Genomic DNA, 15,025 nt, shown 5'->3' on the forward strand with positions numbered 1-15,025 from the left:
TCCACGTATATACAAACTATCCGCGCCGGCCAATGTGGCCGGACTGGCCGGCCGGGTTGTAGTCAAGATGAATGTAGGCCCGCTCGATGCCCGTCAGGCTCTCGATGCAGTAGGTGATGATCTCGCCGAGGTCGTGCGCCTCCTTCAGTTTGAAGCTCATCGGCAGCACGACATCGACCTCCGCGACCATCGTATCGCCCACATGGTACATCTCGAAGCCCGAGATGGCCTGCACAAGCGAGAAGCGCGACACGAGGTACAGGCACCGGCTCACGTCCTGGGCGCTCGCGACCTTGCCAGTCAGCTTGGACGTTGTGTCCGCCAGCGTCGCCACCCACTCTGAGATAATGTACAGTGACAGGAGCCCACCTCCGATCGGGTCGAGGAGGCGCCACCCGAGGTACTGGCCGATCACGGGAAACACAAGTGAGACAATGTTGAACATGACGTCGTTCTCCGAGTCCTGTGCAATCGCACGTACGCTCGAGTTCTTGTGGTTGTGGCACATGAGCCACATGACCGTCTTGATCACAATCGTGAGCACCATGAACACCACGCCCACCATCGGCAGCGACGGTTCCTTGACCGTGTCCGACTTCGTGAGCTCGCCATACAGGCGGTTGACCGACTCGAGCAGCACCTGCCCGAACGACACGACCATCAGCACACTGAAAATCAGCACACCCAGCGGCTCGAGCCGCCGCTTGCCGACCGGGTACTTGTAGAATGTGTGCCAGCTGCGGTATGCCGATGCCCGCGACGTCATGAAGATCACCACCGTGCACACGAGGTCCAGCGCACTGTCGACCAAACTTGCGAGCAGCGACACCGAGTTGGACGAGAGCACCGCAATGACCTTGCCTACGACCAGCAGCAAATTCACGAGCAGGTTCATATTGATGTACAGCTGCACAAATGCGTCGGTGTCCTGCTTCCGCTGGTGTGTCGGCACATTCTGCAGGAGCTGGTCCTGCTCATGGTCTGCTTTCGTCCACACAGCCCCTGCCGGTCGCCCTGCGACAGGACCCGTCGCAGGCGGCTCGCTTGTCGGCTGAGAGTCGCCCGGGGCCGGCGGTGCCTCTTGGCATGGCGACTGCACCGCAGGGTTCGATGCTAGCAGCTGCCGCAGCGTCGAGCGGCTCTGCTGCAGCTTGGCTGGGCGCGTGCAGTCGGCCCCGCCCTTGGCACTCTTGGTCTCGGCGTCGTCGCCCCCTTCCGGGTCCTCCAGCACGTCGGCCAGGCTCGGCCGGTCGCGCAGCGACTCACTGATCACGCCGGACGACGTCAAGTCCTGCAAACTCTCGGCTGCGAGGTCCACGCGCGAGCCGCGGGCCATCACGCCGGCCATGTGCGTCAATGCCCGCTCGCTAATGCGCCGCGTGCGCCGCATCGAGTGCTGCGAGAACGGGTGCGCGCCCACATACTCGTCGTCGTCGGTCGCAAAGCCATCCTCGTAGTCCTCAGGGTGGCGGTGAGGGTAGTCCTTGCGCATGTTGAGGCCGTGATGCGACTCGAAGCCGTGGATCGTGCCGTAGTTTTGCGAGTGGGGCAGCGCAAAGCGCCGCATCACCTCGGTGGGAAACTGACTCTCGAGCACCTCGTCGACCTCGCGCCACCCATCGAGGACCTCGTTCTGGTCCTCGTAAAAGGCCCGCAGACCCGAGCTCTTGAGGGTGCGCATGTCCTCGTCACTCACACGCACCTCCTCATAGTATCCAGAACGATTGTCGATCAGCTGCGCGAGCGCACGCAAGCTTGCGAACGAATCGCTGCGGCGGATTTCATACACCGAGTCGTTCGACATCGCGCGACGCTTGGGCACTTTAGCCTGCTCGCACTTCCTCGAGCGAGAACTTTCAGACGGACTCGGAGACCGTCCCTCGTCCGACATGTCAATGACGCTAGACTGCTTCACCTCGGTCGTCGCCTTCCTGTCGTGCGCGTCCGACGATTATCGTTCCCGCCGAAGAACGACTCCCACACCTCCACACTAGATTTTTCGGCCGAGATACGTTATCTACAGGAGCGTGTCGAGCACTTCGAGCACCTTGTCGCCCACCGCCGACGTCGTGGCGTTGCCGCCGAGGTCGCCAGTGCGAAGGCCAAAGCCGCCTGTCTCCTCGGCGTCGAGGACCTTGCGGACAGCTGCCTCGATGGCCGCAGCCTCCTTCTCGAGACCCAGCGACCAGCGGAGCAGGAGCGCCGCCGAGAGGATCGTGCCGACGGGATTCGCGATGCCGCGGCCCGCAATGTCCGGCGCAGAGCCGTGGATAGGCTCATAGAGACCCTTGCAGGGTGCCTCACCTGTAGGCAGTTCCGAAAGGGACGCGCTGGGCAGCAAACCCAGCGAGCCCGGGATGACCGATGACTCATCCGAGAGGATGTCGCCAAACATGTTTTCGGTCAGCACAATTCCATTGAGCTTGCGGGGGTTCGACACCATGACCATCGCAGCAGAGTCGACGAGGTGGTGGTCCACCTCGAGGCCCTGGTCCTTGAACTCGTTCTCGATCGTCTCCGTGACGACGCGGCGCCACAGGCGGCTCGTTGCCAGCACGTTGGCCTTGTCGATTGAGTGGATCTTGGAAGGTGGCGACGAGCGCAGGGCCAGGTACGCGGCAAGGCGCGTGATGCGTTGCACATCCGCCTTGTTGTACACCATCATATCGTACGCCTCGCCCTTCGAGTCTGGCGAATCGAGGTCCGCCTCCTGGCGGTCGCCATAGTACAGACCCTTGACGAGCTCACGGATAACGATGAACTCGGTGCCCTTCGCGACCTCGGGCCGCAGCGGCGAGCGGTCCAGCAGCGACTCGGACGGGAACAGCGCAGGTCGCACATTCGCGTACAGATCCAGCTCCTTGCGGATCGCCAGCAGACCCTGCTCGGGGCGCACCTTGCCAACACCCCACTTCGGGCCACCGACAGCGCCAAGCAGGATGGCATCGGCGCGCTTGCACGCCTCGAGCGTCGCAGCGGGCAGTGGCTCACCGGCCGAATCGATCGCAGCGCCACCAAAATCGTATGACTGCATCTGCAGCTGGAACGATGTCGACTTGGTCGACACACGCTCCAGCACACGAACTGCCTGCTCTACAACTTCAGGGCCAATACCGTCGCCCGGCAGCACCGCAATTTGGAAGGTCTTCGACATGATGATAAGAATCGCCGGCCCCGGCCTTCGCTTCCCCACATCAGTTTCACGTGATTCCCACTCCGCATCTACATGTCTATTATTATCTCCCTTTCTGTGCGGCGGATTTGGGCAGGCGCCATGCGGCCGGGCTCAGGGCCTGAAGGCGGCGGCACACGGGTGCAATAAAGAAGAGAAGAGTCAGAGCACCAATGGCAATGCACAAGGCACTTGTGTAGTAATAGCCGTCACGTTCGACCACACAGTGCCCGCCTAGGGCCTTGCACCGCTGGCGACCGGCGTCGGAGCTGCACTCGCCGAGCCGCAGCGGGAGATAAGCGCTGCGTATCGCCTTGTCCAACTTCTCCATGTTGATGTCCACTGGGCCTGAGCAGTGCGACACGGTGAAGAACTCGACCATGCGTAGCACAAAGTAGCGAGGCCAAGTGCCACCCAGATTACTGACTGTGTTGAGCAGCGTCATATAGGTGCCCCCAATCACAGGGTCGGCGATGCGGGTGTGGAATGCCGTGATACCGACAAACTGCACTGTGGTCGCAAAGCTGTTCATCACCGTCGATGCAATGATCATCAAAAAGTAGGACGTGCTGATCCGGCCCGAGCCCTGCGGCATGCCTGCCACCATGCCCATACTCGCCGCCGCACACAGCAGCCGGAACGCAAATGCAATGAGCCATGGGCGAAGCGCCGTCCGGCCGCGCGACCACGTCGCAACCAGGTACCCGAAGATCATCTGGAAGGGGAAGTCGATCAGCACGGCAAACGCAAGATCCTCCTTGCTGAGCCCGTGCTCGACGAGCTTGAGCCCTGTCACGGCATCGTTCGCCTGGAATCCAATCTTGCAGATCATGTGGACGAGCAGCAGCAGCTGCACATGCCGCAGGCGGCAGATACGCCACATGTTCGAGTAGACCTCGCGGATGCCCATATCATCGTCCTTTTCTTTCTTTTCGGGCTGGAACACGAGGAGCCATAGCGTAACGAGCACGAAGCAGACGCCGCAGATCTGCAGGTAGCCCGCCAGCGACAAGATCGGCGTGCTCAGCGGACGCAAGCGCAAATACTTGTTGCACGCTTCCGCGCTGTTCAGCGCAAGGAACACGGTAAAGCTCATAAAGTAGCCAATGTTGATACCCACCGTCTGCGCCGTCGACGCATACCCCACATTTTCTTCCGAAAGGAGCGTCAGTGCCCACCCATCGACCGCAATGTCCTGCGTGGCCGCGAGAAAAATCAGCGCAAAGAACACGGCCGTGATGGTGTAGATGCCCGAAAGGCTCTGCTCCAAGATCGCATCGATGCGGAACGACAGCGCGACGAGACCAGCACCGATCAGCAGCTGAATCGGCACAATCCAGCTCTTCCGGCGCCCCAGCGACAGCGTGATCGACGTGCCTGGCACACGCCATGCATCCACAAACACACTGTCGACGATCGGGCTCCAGAGGAGCTTGAGCGAGTAGGGGTACGTGCTCAGCATAAAGGTGCCAAGGTCGGCGTAGCCGACGTGTGCCTTGAGCAGAAACGGCATCGTGCCGAACACCAAGCCAATCGGCATCCCCTGCAGCATGTCTGTAGGTCAGTCACACTGTACACACATAGCAGCGTCAGCAGCACAAAGCCCCGCTGGTCACTCTTGCTCAGATCCCGAAAGGATGCGCTCTCACCCGGCGCGTTTGGATCCTTTTCCGAGTGATTCAGCGCGTTCGGTCCCGATGACTGCACATCCCGACTCGGCTGCGACTCGCCAGCCGATGCCGCACCGCCGTTGTACGAGCGGCCCATCGTCGCTGCTTGGTGGCGTCCCCAGGCGCGCAGACGTGGAGCCCGGCGTGCTTAGTCATCGTGATCGCCGGTGCGGAGCAGCTCCGCCGGGTGTCGACGCCGACCATGATCCGTGCGTGTGTTCGCTGCTCCATGCTCGCTTCCCCCAAGGCTCAGTGGGGCATGTCAGTGCGACGCCTCTCGACGCAGCGTCCTACCCCCCAACGCCGGTCGTGGCTGAGGGTGCTGCCCCTGTCGTTGGCGGCAGGCGCCTGCTACTTTGTCGGTGCCAAGTACCCGCCAGCGGCCATTCCGTTCCTGTTCTCGCCCTACTCCTCCAGCGCATCGCCTATATCAGATGAGGAGGAACTTGCGCATGTGCATGAAATTGAGACGGCGCTGCACAAGCTGCCGGCGGTGGTGGAGCATATCAGCCGCTCGTACGAGACACCGTCGGCGAAGCGCCTGCGCGAGGCGCACGGTGTCTCGTATGGCGTGCCGTTCGCTGATCCGAAGGTGGCCGACTACGTGATCCAGCGTCCCTTTTCTCGCGGTGACCCTGCGCTGCTGGAGACGATGCTGACTGCCGGCTCGCTGCGTGGTCCCCACAAATTTGCTGTGATGCCGTTTGTCTTCTCGAAGACGCCGGCCGGTGCGCAGCGCAGCGGCGGCATGGAGGGCGATGGCCTCGTCGTCGTGCACTTTGGCAAGAACATGTGTGGCTACAAAGGCATCGTGCATGGCGGCCTGCTGGCGACGGTGTTTGACGAGGCCCTCGGCCGCACGGCCTTCTATGGTCTGCCGAGCCGTCTCGGCGTGACTGGCAAGCTGGAGCTGAGCTACCGTAAGCCGGTGCGGGCCGAGCGCTTCTACCTGGTGGAGACAAGGATCACGGAAAGCGTCGGGCGCAAGTGCTTCGTGTCGGGCAGCCTTTTGGATCCTCAGACCCGCCAGGTGATGGTAGAGGCGCACGCCGTCTTTATTGAGCCGCGCTGGGCCAAGTACATCTCGTGGATGGGTACGAACATCCATAAGCTACTGGACGGGTAATTATAGCTCGAGACGGTACTCGGGATGGTCGTCACCAAGGTACTCACGGACCTCCTCGGGCGTCCAGTGGGTGCTGCGCTGCAGCTGCAACGCCCGCTCGTCGCGCTTTCCGCGCGCACGCATAGATCGTTCATAGTATACAAGGATTTCAATGAGTATGACGACCAGCACGCCGAGCGCTGATACGGCCAGGTTCGAGGCCAATCCGCGCGTGTATTTGGGTTTCTCTGACTTGTTGAATAGCCACGAGGATGCAAGGCCACCGCAGTTGTCCGTGAGGATAATCATTGCCAGGCCGGTGGCGCGCTTGAAGTGGCCGGCCGAGTTGTTGGCGAGCCACGTAAAGAGCAGCGGCGGCACCGAGTAGCAGCCGCACGCCATCATAATGAGGCCACCGTAGCGCGTCATGGAGCCTTCGGCTGCATAGACCACGGCCAGCCCAATCACTGAGAGCAGCATGCCGGGCAGCGCCGTAACGAAGCGGTTGCGTAGGCGATCTGACACGAGCGACATGAGCACGCTGTACCCGAACGAGGCAGCAAAGATAGGGCAGGTCATGAGCATGGCCTTGACGGATGTGTAATCGCCAATGTCCTGCACAATGACCGGTGAAAAGTAGGCCATCGAGTACAGCGGCATGGAGCAGCAGAAGCCTGCGCAGCACATGAGCCATACCCGCACATCGCACAGCGCACGCAGCGTATCACGGCGCCAGAGGTTCGGCGGCGGCGCGCGGCCCTCGTCGCCGGCGTAGGGGGCACCATGGAGCTTCTCTTGCAGCTCCGGGCGTTCGATGTAGTGGTTCGACCGCAGCAGCAGTCGCTCCTGGAGGAGGCGGCGCTCGAGCGCTGTGAGCCCCCAGCACTCGGAGAGGTTGTTGGGGAGCAGGAACCACGACACTACGCCCACGATCACGGTGAAGATGCCCTCGAGAATAAAGATCCAGCGCCAGCCCGCATGGCCCGTCGGCATATTGTCCATTTTGCGAATGGCGGCCGCGAGCAGACCTGAGAAAGCGCCGGCGAGAGAGGCGCCGGTGAAGAAGACCGTCTGGCGCAGCTGCATCTCCTGCGGCCGGTAGAAAAAGGTCAAGTACACGGCAATGGCCGGGAGAATCCCAGCCTCAGTAGCACCGAGGAAAATACGGTCGACCAGGAGTCCTGCTTTCGACGTGACAATTCCCTGCAGTGTCGACACAATCCCCCAGCAAACTACCAGGAAGGGAATCCAGAACCGCGCGCCGATGTGTCTGAGCACGAGGTTCGACGGGATTTCCAGCACGATATAGGGCGGGTATAGCACGGTGAGCGCCACGGCATAGTCGTGCGCCGAGAGCCCCAGGTCCTGCGACAAACCGGGGTTCTGAATCGAGCCGTCCGGCTGCCTCGTGCCCTCCAGGTTGGCATGTCCGATATTCGTGCGATCGAGAAACGAAAGCAGGTACAATAACAGGCACAGCGGCACGATCTGCAAGTCGACCTTGAAGCGTGCGCGGCGCTCTAGCCGCTTGTACTCTTCAGGGGACAGCGTCTCATGCAGTGGAAGTTCGCTGCTTTCCTCCAGCGCCTTGTCTGACATGGCCGCCCACCGTCACAGCGGCACAGGCGCTCCGGCTATGGCCAAGCACGCACGCTTCACCCGTACCGATCTTGGCCCGACAGGAGCCCGCATATTGCTTATCTCATCCGGCATTATCTACATCTCGAGCCTATATTCTGGGTGATCGTCGCCGAGGTACTCGCGCAGCTGGGCCCTCTGCCACTGTGTATCGCGATGCAGCGTGAGCACCCGTTCATCGCGCTTACCGCGAGCGCGCAGCTGGCGCTCGTAGTAAATGAGCAGCTCGATAACCACGATGAGGAGGGCGCCGAGACTTGACATGGCGATATTGGTGGCGAGCCCTCGGGTATACTTAGGCTTTTCAGCCGCGGGAAAGAGCCACGAGGATGTGAGACCGCCGCAGTTGGTGAACACGATCATAAGCGCGAGACCCGTTGCGCGCTTGTAGTGCCCTGCTGAGTTGTTCGCGAGCCATGCGAACAGCACGGGCGGCAGCGAATACGCACCGCACGTCAGCATGATCAGGCCGCCGTAGCGTGTCATAGAGCCCTCCGCGGCGTAGATAACGGCAAAACCAATGACCGAAAGGAGCATGCCCGGGAACGCCGTGACAAAACGCAGCTGCAGGTAGTCGGACAGTAGCGACATGGCCACTGCGTACACGAACGAGATGGCAAAGGGCGGGCAGGACATGAGCATTGTCCTGATGGTCGTGTAGTTGCCGATATTCTGCACAATGGCGGGCGAGAAGTATGCAATCGAGTACACGGGCACCGCGCAGCAAAAGCCAGCACAGCACATGAGCAGCAGGCGCGGATCGGTGAAGGTGCGCAGCGTATCGCGCCGCCAGTGGCTTCCCGGCTTGCTCACGGTCGTCTCGGCATCCTCCGCCGTCTGCTCCAGGAGCTTTTCTTGCAGCGGCTGGCGCTCCACATAGTGGTTGGACGACGCCTGCAGACGCTCCTCCAGCAGGCGGCGCTCGATGGGCGTGAGGCCCCAGCACCCCTTGATGTCGTTGGGCAGCAGGAACAGGCAGGCAAACCCGACGAGGACGGTAAAAATACCTTCCAGGATAAAGATCCAGTGCCAGCCGGCATGCCCTGTCGGTAAGTTGTCCATCTTGCGGATCGCCGCCGCGAGCAGGCCCGAGAAAGCACCACTCAGGGACGCGCCGGTGAAGAAGAGCGCCTGCCGCAGCTGCAGCTCACGCGGCTTGTAAAAGAATGTGAGGTACACGGCAATACCAGGCAGGATACCGGCCTCGGTCGCGCCGAGGAAGAAACGGTCGGCGAGGAGGCCCGCTCGGTTGTGCACGAGGCCCTGCAGTGTCGAGACCACGCCCCAGCACAAGACCAGCATGGGGATCCAAAAGCGTGGGCCAATGCGCTTCAGCAGCAGATTCGATGGGATCTCCAGCGCAATATACGGGGGGTATAGGATCGTCAGCGCAATGGCGTAGTCGTGCGCCGAGAGCCCCAGGTCCTGCGACAGGCCCGGGTTCTGGATCGAGCCGTCAGGCCGCCGCGTGCCCTCCAGGTTCGCCTGACCAATGTTGGTGCGATCGAGAAACGAGAGCAGGTACAGAATAAGGCACAGCGGCACGACCTGCAAGTCGACCTTGAGGCGTGCGCGGCGCTCGAGCTGCTTGTATTCTTCGGGAGACAGGCTGGCTTCGAGCGGGAGCTCGCTCGCCTTCTCGGAGAGATCTGCCGTTGCGACATGTGTATCGCTCGCCAGGGCCTCTGCCTTGTCATCTATCATCGTGAGCAGACTCCATTTTCAGCGCTGAGTCACATTGTCGTGCCCCACAACTTGCGCCATTTCTGCATGAACCTATATAGGTCGGCGGGGTTGCTTACCTCAGCGACTGCCCTCCATCATGGCGCCTGGCCGTGCGCCCGAGCCAGTGGGGGCGCCGCCCGCGAAGCGCGCGCGCGCTGAGGCTGACGACATCCAGGATGCCGAATACTGGGCACAGCGCGCGCGGGACGCAGCGCGTGCCGTTCCCGTGCGGCGCGACCTGTATTTGGACACGGTACGTGCGCAGAGCTCACGCAGATCGACCGGCGCGTCCTCGACTTTGACTTTGAGAAGGTGTGCTGCGTGTCGCTCTCGAACGTGCACATCTATGCGTGTCTGGTGTGCGGCAAATTCTTCCAGGGGCGCGGCAAGCAGACCCATGCGTATTTCCATGCTATTGACGAGTCGCACCACGTGTTTCTGAACCTCGACTCCGGCCGCGTGTATGTGCTCCCGGACAACTACGAGGTGGACGATGCGTCGCTCAGCGATATCCAGTACCAGCTGCGCCTGCCTTTTAGTGAACAGCAGATTGCGCGGCTCGATGCGCCGGATGCGCCCGTCGCACGCGACCTGCGGGCACAGGTGTATGTGCCGGGGTTCGTCGGCCTGAACAATCTGGGGCGCAGCGATGCGATGAACGCCGTCGTGCAGGCACTTGCGCATGTGCCGCCGTTGCGCGACTACTTCCTGCGCGGCGGCTCGCCGAGCACGCAACGCACAGACGCCGAGCACGAGCCGCTCGCCCACTCGACGGAGCTTGTGCGCCGCTTCGGCATGCTTGTGCGCCGCCTGTGGAACCCGCGCGCCTTCAAGAGCCAGGTGTCTCCGCACGAGTTTCTGCAGGAGGTCACACAGGCGAGCCAGGGGCGCTTCCGCCTTACGGACGCGGCCGATCCGGTCGACTTTCTCGGCTGGCTGCTGAACCGGCTGCACCGCGACCTGGTCGGCGCCTCGCACGTACGCGACGGCCGCTCTGTCGTGACCGAGTGCTTCCAGGGCGCCCTGCGCCTCGAGTCGCAGAAAGTGATTGTGCGCACGGGCCTCGAGGACGATGCGCCCGCCGACAAGCTCGACCACGACGGGCGCCTCGCGAGCGGTCAGCAGGACGAGCACGGGCGTGCGACGTTCAATATTGAAAAGGCGATCCAGGTCGACCAGGTGCCGTTCCTGCTGCTCGCCGTCGATCTGCCGCCGCTGCCGGTGTTCCAGGACGTGGTCGCGGAGAATATCATCCCGCAAGTCCCAATCGCACAGGTGCTCGCCAAGTACGACGGCATCTCGATCCAGGAGGCGCAGGGCCGCATCCGCCGGCACCACCTCACGCGGCTCCCGCCGTATGTGATTCTGCACTATCGGCGCTTTACGCGGAACCAGTTTGTGGAGGAGCGCAACAAGACCCTCGTCCAGTTTCCGACGCGCGGCCTGGACTGGCAGCCCTGTACGTACACTCTACTGACGCAGACGTCGAGGGGCCGACCATGCAGGACTCGCAGGTCTACAACCTGCTGGCCAACATCACGCACGAGGCGACGGCGGGCACCGTGCGCGAGAACAGTGTGTGGCGCTCGCAGGTGCACACGGGCGCCGGCGACCGCTGGTTCCAGATGCAAGACCTCCACGTGGACGAAGTGAACCCCCAAATGCTGTTCCTGGGCGAGTCGTACGTGCAGATTTGGGAGCGTGTGGGCGCCGCGGACGCTCTGCGCGCGCGCATCGATGCGCTTCCCGCGCCGCGCCGCCGGCGCACCTGATCTATAGCTAGTCGACGTGCAGCTCGGCGTCGATTTCGTCGAACGAGCGGAAGAACTCGCGGAACTGCGTCAGCACATCGCACGTACGAGGCGAATCTTGTAGTCGACGTCGATGGCGCCGCACACCTCGCGAATCGAGTGCATGCTCAGCTGCGGGTTGCCTAGGTCGACGGTGCGCACCGCCTTGGAGAGCATCGGGCCAATGGTGCTCCCGCACGGGCAGTCGTTGCGCACCTCAAACTCCTGGAGCGGCACACCCGCACGCTTCGCGACGCGGCGCAGCAGGAACGTCGTCACAGCGTTCGATGCGTACCGCTGCTTGGCGTTCGTCTTGAGCACGGGGCCCGCGTTCATCTTCGGACGCAGATGCTCCTCGTGCACCGACGCATAGTTCGGGTGGACCGCTGGTGTGAGCGCCGTGGACGTACCGTGAGCTGTGTCCGAGCTAATCAGGAACGAGCGCGCAAGACTCTGCTCGAACAGCTCCGGCGCAGACGCGCTTGTGCTTGGTGCGCCGGGCACCGCGAGGCCCGCGAGGCGGTGCACCATGCTCCAGAGCAGGCTGCTCTCAGCGCCCTGGTGCGACACGGAGCCGACCTCCTCGTGGTCGAAGAGCGCAATCGCGCGGATGCTCTTGGCCTGCTCGACCGCGTCGATGTCGACGACGGATGCAATGAGCGCCTCCGTCGCACAGAAGCAGCTCATTTGGTTGTCAACGCGCGGCGCGAACAGGAACTCGTTGTGCAGGCCGCCGGCCGTGGGGGGGTTCGTGTCGTAGAGACTCAGCTCAAAGTCCTCGATGGCCTCGACCGCGACGCCCAGCTCCGACGCCAGGAGCGCCAGGAGCGCCGGGTGGTGCTTGCTGCCCATGGCCGGCACACCGACGGCGTCGCTCGCTGGCGCCGCCGGCTGATTCAGCGACTCGGCGAGCCCAAGGATCGGCTGCAGCTGGTCCTCCTGATTGAACTTGAATGCCTCATTCACCGAGCGGTTCAGGTGGATCGCCAGCGTCGGCACACGCAAGAGCGGGCGCCGGATGTGCACGAGCCGCGACACGAAGCGGCTCGGCGCGTCGTTCGCCGCGACAATCACGCGGCCCGCGAGGCTGAGGTCCCGGTCGAACCACGTGTGCCACTGGCCGCCGCCGTACGTCTCGACCGAGCACTGCAGGTACCCCTCCTTGCTCTTCTTCGAGACGGGGCGCACGCGCAGGTTCGGCGAGTCGGTGTGGGCGCCGACCATGTGCACACCGTGGCCCGGCGCATACTTTTTGCCGACCACAAACGCCACAAGCGACGACTGGTTGCGCTGGTAACTGCGGTCAGCATACGGTACGCACTAGTAGCGCCCGCCCAGGAACAGCTTCTCGTCCCAGCTCTGGTGCTCGTGCAGCTGGACGAACCCGGCGTTCTCGAGCATGGCCACACTCGACGCTGTCGCATGGAACGGCGTTGGACTCGCTTCCACATACTTGAGGAAGCGCTGTGCGGCAGCCGGAATGGCGGGGCCCTTGCTCATAGGAAGCACCGTCTGCGGTGAGGCACCGCTACGTACCATGGTCGTGATATGGTGGAGGTGTCGTGGTCCTCGGCACGTGCGCGCTAGGTATCTGCTATGGAGCTGGCGCTGGCGCCTCGGACGCGGGCGGCGGCGGCGGTTGCGCGCTCACCTCGTGCTGTGGCAAGCCCGTAGCGGCAGGCAGCGGCATGGGCTGCGCACTCTGTGCAGCGGGGTGAGCCTCCGGCCGTGGCGGCGCCGGGTCCGGACCGGGCGGGCGGTCGGGTGCCGGCATCGATCGCGCACCTGAGGACGGTGGCACCTGTGGGACGGGCATCATTGGCGGGCCATGCACGTCCGCGCCAGTCGGAGGCAGGCTCGGCGCACTTGGCACGGGCGGCTTGACGTGCCGCACAGGCAGCACGTCGTTGAGGATCGGTGGCGGCGGCACATCCGGCACGATGAGGCGCCCTGCCTTCCACTTGGCGCCACACGCATTGCAGAGTTGCGAGGGTCCCTTGGGCCCGCGCCGCCACATGGGCGTCTTGGTCTTGCCGCATGCGCCGCAGCTCTTGATGCTGCCATCGGGGTTGTGCGTCGCCACGTGGCGCTTGCGCTTCGGCTTCGTGCCGTCCTCGCTGAGCGCAGGCGCGCGGGGCGTCGGCTCCATGCTCCGTGCATGGCTTGCCTCCTTGGTATCGGACAGCATCGCGACCTTGCGCTTGGGCTGTGGCCGGTGCGTGTACACGGCCACGCGCATGGCATAGCGGTCGTGCACATGATCCGCGAGGCCCGGTGGGACGTCCGTCGCGCGCAGCCGGGGCGGAAGCTGATGGAGGGCAGGCATCGTGCGCCTCCGCTGCGCGAACGACGCCTTGATGGCGGCAAACACTCGCTCGTCGCCGGGCGAGGCCCACGTGCCGTTGGTTAGGCAGCCTGGCACGCGCCCCACGCAGTCCCACAGGCGCTCATCGACGCCATGCACGGACGTGATGCGCCACGTCAAAGGAAATAGCTCGTGGTTGCGCGACGGCGGCGGCGCGGCGCTTGTGCTTGCGGGGACAGCTTCTTCCGCCTTGACACCCTTGCTGCGTGTGCCTGCGCGGCGCCGCTTCGGCTCCGGCGCGGGCGGAGGCGCCTCTGCCGGCGCCGCCTCTTCCTGGGCAGTCGCTGGCGTGTCGGGCGGTGGCGCAGATGACACGTGGCTCATGTCCCGGACGAGCATGCCATGCACGGCCGCTTGGGCCTCGTCCTTGCCGCTCTCGCCGGCGGCCTTGGAGCCAATCGCTGGCGCAAAAAAGCTGAGCGCCACAGACGATGCCTTCCCGTCCGCGTGCTGGCGCTCGACGGCCGCATGCCACAGGGGCAGGACCAGCTGCAGGCTTGGGTTCTCGGGAAACTCGACGAGGATCACGGGCGGCGCGCGCTCCTCGGGCGGCGGCACAGGCGGAGCCATGAGCGAGGCGAGAATGGCATTGAGCTGGATGATGCCCTGTTCGGGTAGTTGCCCTGCTCGCGCGAGCTGCAGGAGATGCTGCAAATGTGGATCGCGCTCGGCACGCTGCTGCAGGCGCGACACGAATCCAGCGTCTAGTGGTCGTGCCTGGGGCGGCGGTGCCTGGGGCTGTGATGGGGGCGCCTGGGGCTGAGGCTGAGGCTGAGGCTGAGGCTGAGGCTGAGGCTGAGGCTGAGGCTGAGGCTGGGACTGAGGCTGGGACTGAGGCTGGGGCTGGGGCTGGGGCTGAGGCTGAGGCTGGGACTGCCGAGGATCGGGCGCCTGATGGGGCGCTGGTGGCGCGCTCGCACCAGGGGCGGGTCTCGCCAAAGCAGGGCCAGGACCGTGCGCCATGGGCGGGCGCACTGTCCCCGGGTGAGCAGGACGTGGCGCGCGGGGCATCGGCGCCGGCGCCGGCGCCGGGCGCAATTGCCAGAACCGCACGCCATAATACGTCATCGGACCCACCTGCACATCCGCACGACCCAGCGACACGAGCGTATGCGCCGACCGCGCGTGGATCCCAGGCAGGAGCTGCGGCGGAATGACATCATAGTACTCCATACCCGTGCGCTGCCGGTGGCTGTACGGCGGCAAGATCTGGAGCATGTGCATCATACGGGTCTGGCGCAGCGCTTGCTGGAACACGACACTGCTGCCGAGTTCGAGATCAGCCTCATGTCCCGCTACATCCACTTCGCATGGCAGCGGAAATGGGAGCACAAGTTCCGGGATGACCTTACGTGCGCCGCCGCCCGCTGGGAGGAACCCTGGCGCCGGCGTCTCCTGCGCTGGGAGGCCAATGCTGCCACCCGTGAGCGCAGCGAGCGCCACATTCTTGGCGCGATTCGCGTGCGACGACGGTTTGCTCGGCTTGCCTGCGGTCGCCGGTGCAGGCGCCGCCGGCGCCGGCGCCACGGGGCGGGCCCCCGCGGGCACCGCCGGCGCGCG

The 15,025-nt window shown here is 63.9% G+C and overlaps 7 protein-coding genes and 1 pseudogene across 8 annotated transcripts; 2 read left to right on the forward strand and 6 right to left on the reverse strand.

The window, feature by feature from the left end:
* Nucleotides 1–16: 16 nt before the first annotated feature.
* On the reverse strand, nt 17–1,804 carry MSY001_3264 (uncharacterized protein; the record flags this gene model as incomplete). Its single annotated transcript, XM_018885158.1, is given in 2 exon segments — nt 17–463; nt 482–1,804. 2 exon segments carry the CDS (start codon nt 1,802–1,804, stop codon nt 17–19), a joined length of 1,770 nt encoding a protein of 589 aa, XP_018741746.1.
* A 213-nt stretch (nt 1,805–2,017) lies between these two features.
* MSY001_3265 (uncharacterized protein) lies at nt 2,018–3,154 on the reverse strand (the record flags this gene model as incomplete). Its single annotated transcript, XM_018885159.1, has 1 exon — nt 2,018–3,154. One exon carries the CDS (start codon nt 3,152–3,154, stop codon nt 2,018–2,020), a length of 1,137 nt encoding a protein of 378 aa, XP_018741747.1.
* An 82-nt stretch (nt 3,155–3,236) lies between these two features.
* Nucleotides 3,237–4,939, reverse strand: MSY001_3266 (uncharacterized protein; the record flags this gene model as incomplete). The annotated part of the gene is made up of 2 exons (XM_018885160.1): nt 3,237–4,726; nt 4,822–4,939. 2 exons carry the CDS (start codon nt 4,937–4,939, stop codon nt 3,237–3,239), a joined length of 1,608 nt encoding a protein of 535 aa, XP_018741748.1.
* Nucleotides 4,940–5,044: 105 nt separating this feature from the next.
* On the forward strand, nt 5,045–5,968 carry MSY001_3267 (uncharacterized protein; the record flags this gene model as incomplete). The annotated part of the gene is made up of 2 exons (XM_018885161.1): nt 5,045–5,059; nt 5,096–5,968. The coding sequence occupies 2 exons, from the start codon at nt 5,045–5,047 to the stop codon at nt 5,966–5,968; spliced, it is 888 nt and encodes a 295-aa protein (XP_018741749.1).
* MSY001_3268 (uncharacterized protein) lies at nt 5,969–9,289 on the reverse strand (the record flags this gene model as incomplete). Its single annotated transcript, XM_018885162.1, has 2 exons — nt 5,969–7,517; nt 7,668–9,289. The coding sequence occupies 2 exons, from the start codon at nt 9,287–9,289 to the stop codon at nt 5,969–5,971; spliced, it is 3,171 nt and encodes a 1,056-aa protein (XP_018741750.1).
* A 118-nt stretch (nt 9,290–9,407) lies between these two features.
* MSY001_3269 (uncharacterized protein) lies at nt 9,408–11,082 on the forward strand (the record flags this gene model as incomplete). Its single annotated transcript, XM_018885163.1, has 3 exons — nt 9,408–9,563; nt 9,587–10,769; nt 10,793–11,082. 3 exons carry the CDS (start codon nt 9,408–9,410, stop codon nt 11,080–11,082), a joined length of 1,629 nt encoding a protein of 542 aa, XP_018741751.1.
* Nucleotides 11,083–11,151: 69 nt separating this feature from the next.
* On the reverse strand, nt 11,152–12,639 carry MSY001_3270 (uncharacterized protein; the record flags this gene model as incomplete). The annotated part of the gene is made up of 2 exons (XM_018885165.1): nt 11,152–12,397; nt 12,422–12,639. The coding sequence occupies 2 exons, from the start codon at nt 12,637–12,639 to the stop codon at nt 11,152–11,154; spliced, it is 1,464 nt and encodes a 487-aa protein (XP_018741752.1).
* Nucleotides 12,640–12,694: 55 nt separating this feature from the next.
* On the reverse strand, nt 12,695–15,025 carry MSY001_3271 (annotated as a pseudogene). The gene has a single exon. A coding segment is annotated over exon 1 (2,331 nt).

The sequence above is a fragment of the Malassezia sympodialis genome, genomic scaffold (genome assembly GCF_000349305.1).
Source record: "Malassezia sympodialis ATCC 42132 genomic scaffold, msy_sf_22, whole genome shotgun sequence".
NCBI lineage: Eukaryota > Fungi > Basidiomycota > Malasseziomycetes > Malasseziales > Malasseziaceae > Malassezia > Malassezia sympodialis.